Below are 4853 nucleotides of genomic sequence, written 5' to 3'. Positions count from 1 at the left end.
CTTCTGTACATATACATTGAAGGCTGATGAGAAGTTGCAGTTATGCGCTGTTACAACATAGTGAATCGAGATCTATATGTACTCGCAAAAAAATGCAAAAGACAGGTTTATACAATGTTTTCTAATAAATATTATCATTATGGATACGTTTAAGGTAAAGGATAAATATGGTCATGTTCGCATATACAAACAGCACATACAGATTGCCTAGGGTCCTCCAAGTACATCGTACGAAGCATCAGATGTCTCATGTAGCGTCGTCCAGCGGAAATACGGGCGGGAAGAAAGGGAGTGTACAGGACAGGCGCATCTGTACTGTCCACTCCGTTTCTTCCCGCCCGTATTTCCGCTCGACGACGCTACATGAGACATGACGCACCAACGGGCACAACGGTGTACGCGTCAGATGTTTTTTCACAAGTAGAAACGTTCTTGTTTTCAAGAAAACTTAGGAAATTTCGACAACGCACCGTATTATTGTGCCCGTGTTGACTCGATTGAATTCAACACATACCTTCGGCTTTCTCTCTAAGCACCCACAAACATTGCAACTCATTTATGTGCTATACATAGAAGTATAAATCTGTTTCTTTTGTAGTAACGTCGATGATGGAAGCTATAGGACCACAAGTGAAGTGACTCACTCATTTCCTGATGTTTCATCGAGAAGGCTTGTCCTTGTAAAGTTGAGTTGGCAAAAGCAACCAGGGTGGAAATGTGTGTATTTTCATGAAACAGTACGTGCAGTGGTGAGTAACATGGCAGGGGCCACCTAAATATGTACTGAAGAGTCTGTACTGATTGCATCTGCGTAGAGTGTAAACACTTTCGACGAGGCCAGAAGCTCAACAAGAAAGTTACTTCGCTCGTAGAGTTCGAACACATAGGTCAGGAGTAACTTCCGTGTGATGACTAACTCGCTGTTCTTTTTCATATTGATTTCGCTGTTTGACTATCGACAAGAAACACCAATATACCAAATTCAAGCGAAAGTAGTTCAATAAGCGCCTCATCTTATATGGAAACGCGCAAAATATAAAGAACACCTTAGTTACGATTAAGTTTTAGCCGGTTTATTTGTTTGAGTAAATGAACAAATAAACTCATGCCAAAAATACTGTGCGCTGTTTTCGGTGGGTAAGTAACAAGGTGTACATTCGTCGAACACTTTGCGACGGTTGTCAAGATTAATCTTTGTACACTTCCATCTTCATTTGTTCCCCCCCCCTTGCCATGTTATGTGCAGGGTGCATAAAGAAATCAAAGAAAATATTTTACCTTCTCTGTGTGTAACTTAATTACTGTGTATGTATACGTACCTTTATATTGAGCTGCTTATTGAGAACCAGTACACAAGTTGCTTTGCAAACACCACCTGGTCATCATCCTCGGTTGTTTCTGAACGGTTTCTTTATTTTTTTGAAATGGTCAATTCAATTAAAGATGTCGTAGGTTTTGTCTTTCTTCGATAAGTCACGGAAATAAACGCAACTGAATAATCAAGCAATTAATGGATTGAAGAACGGTAGTTAATCGGGTTAACACTTTATTCGACGCCTAATCATGAACTACATATTTGTAAACAATGATCACTTTCGCTTCGCCCTGCTCAAGCGGCCAACTAAGTGCAGAAAGGAAAGAATGGGAAGTAACCTCTGACACGACGGTGGGGTAAATTAAGGAGTAGTCGTACTCCCACCCGTAGATGCAGTTCGTCGTCTGGGAATCAGCGTCGTCGCCTGTTGTCCCATTACAGTAATTGTTTTCTGAGCGCCGCAGCAACCTGCATTAACAAAAAAACAAGTCCGTGCAGGCGATGTCCGTCATCGTACGCTGACTGAAACGTGGCCAATGGCGTCACTCTTTCAACAAATACAATCAAGATTATTTTTCATACCGTGCTATTGTGTCGTTCGGATGGTACATGCGACATCGGCTGAAGCTTCCATCGTCCTCTCGAGGTAGCGCCGCCCGCAAGATCAGGTCTCGAGCGTATGACGCGTTTCCAAGCAGCCGCCCGTAGAGTTGTTCGGGCAGTCTACAGTGGTGCGGGGGCACCAGAAGGCTGAACACGTGCGCGAACAGCGGCATCACACGAACAGGTGCCACCAGCACACACAGGTAGATGATCAGCAGGTACTGGAATGGCCCAAAATCACCGGAAGCTCGCAGGGCTTCTTCGGGCAGCATGACGTGTAGTCGAATGGTGGCGATTCTACGCAAAAGAAAACGAGTCCTCATAAGACGACGATATGAATAAATGTTATTGAATGCCTCATTTACCAAGTGATCTATGATGTATCAGGGATTCTGGCTACTTGCACCCGCCGTGGTTGCTCAGTGGCTATGGTGTTGGGCTGCTGAGCACGAGGTCGCGGGATCGAATCCCGGCCACGGCGGCAGCATTTCGATGGGGGCGAAATGCGAAAACACCCGTGTGCTTAGATTTAGGTGCACGTTAAAGAACCCCAGGTGGTTGAAATTTCCGGAGTCCTCCACTACGGCGTGCCTCATAATCAGAAAGTGGTTTTGGCACGTAAAACCCCAAATATTATTATCTGGCTACTTGCAGCGATAACATGAAATTTAACAACTTACTTTGCCCCATATATCTGAAGAATATGTCGCTACCATACATATATTTACTGACGGGTCGGTGTCAACAACCTCTTCAACCGAGGCATTCGTAATACCAATAACGAAGATCAGTAAGCGCTTCCATCTCGGCCAACAAACTACAACAACAGCCACGGAAATTGTTGCCATTCGGGAGGCAATTAGGCATATATCGATGGAGCTGCATCAGACTTGGACTATATTTTGCGATTCCAAGCCGGCACAAGAAGTGATCGATTCTGCACTTAGACGAAAACCTTACTCGCTCAAGAGGTGATCGAATCACACGACATCGCCTAAAGAGTTGGCCATTGCATAAGGTTTCAGTGGATTCCAGGACACTGTGGCTTACATGGAAATGAGCTCGCCAACCCATAGGCAAAGACGGCCCACATTAATGCCAACCCAGTGTCCATCCCATTTTCACGACCAGACACTAATGCCTTAGTGTATAGACTTCTACGCGAAAATACCGCAGTACATAGGGCCTCGCCAGGTCATCGTCATCGCCGCCTTCAGGAACTCGACCCAGAGATAAAAATACAGACACCACCCACCGTGAAAAGGTGCGATGCAAGCTTGCTGCACAGATTACGATTAGGTGTTGCCTTCACCCGGCGGTACTTACATCTCATCGGCCTGGCGGACATAAATTATTCAGGGGCTAGAAGAAAAACATAAATGAAAAATGCCCCAGCCCGTACCATCAGCCGGGAGGACAGTACGAATGGTGAGGAATGCGGTATTCCTGAGATGGCAGAACACCTGTTGTGCATGTGCCCGCGACTTGATGTACAGAGAAAATGGCTGACAGAAATCATGTGGAAATTTGTCGTTGCACCATTGACTGAAAAATTCTTTTGGGACCTTCGCCTGATCCTCGTCACCAGTCTGATACTCTGAAGGCTCTCAAGAAATTTTTGAATTAGAGCGGACTGAACAAGAGACTTTAAAGAGTCTTGGAGCGCGCAAGATTTTGACCACCATCTTCATCCTCATAATCAACATCTTCTCTATTCTCTCTCTCTACACCCATTCCCCTTCCCCCAACGCCAAGTAAGAGGTCAGCACATTGATTCAGGCCGACCTCTCAGCATTTATCTCATAATAAATATCTCTCTCTGTAGCGGAAACACGAGAGATGACTGCCTCGATGTTTGAGCATGTGGATTATGCACTCGGATTGGCTATGTGACTTCGTTATAGGCAAACGGCAGTGGGAATTTTATGACAATTACCCCCCCCCCCCCCCCTCAAAAAAAGGAACCTAACCTACTATGTTTGTTTCGTTGTTTTATTACATGATAATCTTGACTGATTCGCTCACAAAAAATGCAGTCAATGAGCGTTTTTGAAACGACAGTCTTGCCCGTATAAACTATTGATAACATTTTTACAACGCATGCGCGAGTTCTGCAGGCCTCATGATGCTTGCACCAATAAAGGCTTTTCGGTCTCAAATAACTACAATCAAATAATGATGCTTGTAGTCCTCGCTGATAGCCTGATACATTTGTTTCGAAGAAAGTTCGAATAGAGAGCTGAAGCTATAGGCTAACAGAGGTTTCACCGCTGGAGTATTTTAGCTGCAATTTGGGAAAAGTGCCATGAAAAGGTCTCGAACATCGATTTCTTTGCATTGCAATGAATCTGTCTGAGAAATAAAACACTAATTTCTCTGTAGCTTAATAAATAACGCTACTCCGTTCAGAAAACATTGCCTTTCAGTAAGATAAAATCTTCAGCTACATCGTTTGAGGCAGAGATGACTTGATGAAATTCGCCATGAGGTGAGGTATAGTACAGGGCACAACAAACAACACGTGTTGTATATCATATAAAATACCAGCAACGTGCACAGCATATTGGTGTAGGTGCCGTGACCAGCTGCTTCTGGACATACGACGTTGTTATAAAAAGCGCTTTTATACATTTTGTACATGGACTCATGTCTCATTTAGGCTGGGAGTTCACGTGATCTTTAAATTATAGTGTCATACCGTTTCTGCATGCGGATAACACACAGGCATAGAGGTATACGTGGGTCAGCTATGCATGGGGATAAAGACCGACGTTAGCTTGCGAATTAGTAGACTGACGTAAAATACACACACTTCGTTTAACAAGATGAAGCTTAGGTATGCATCCAAACATAAAAGTTCAGAGGAACATCGATGCTTGAAGTATTCTGAATAAAGGTGACCGAACAAGGAATGGCACTGCAGCCAGCGACATTC

General features: G+C 44.2%; 1 protein-coding gene across 1 annotated transcript; it reads right to left on the bottom strand.

Annotated features, from left to right (window-relative positions):
* Positions 1-1884: 1884 nt before the first annotated feature.
* On the bottom strand, positions 1885-2190 carry LOC135895804 (solute carrier family 22 member 7-like). Its single transcript, XM_065423980.2, has one exon. The coding sequence runs from the start codon at positions 2188-2190 to the stop codon at positions 1885-1887; it is 306 nt and encodes a 101-aa protein (XP_065280052.2).
* Positions 2191-4853: the final 2663 nt, after the last annotated feature.

Source organism: Dermacentor albipictus, chromosome 4, assembly GCF_038994185.2.
Source record: "Dermacentor albipictus isolate Rhodes 1998 colony chromosome 4, USDA_Dalb.pri_finalv2, whole genome shotgun sequence".
NCBI lineage: Eukaryota > Metazoa > Arthropoda > Arachnida > Ixodida > Ixodidae > Dermacentor > Dermacentor albipictus.
Note: the sequence above shows the minus strand (reverse complement) of the source record. Positions and strands in the feature narration are given on the sequence as shown.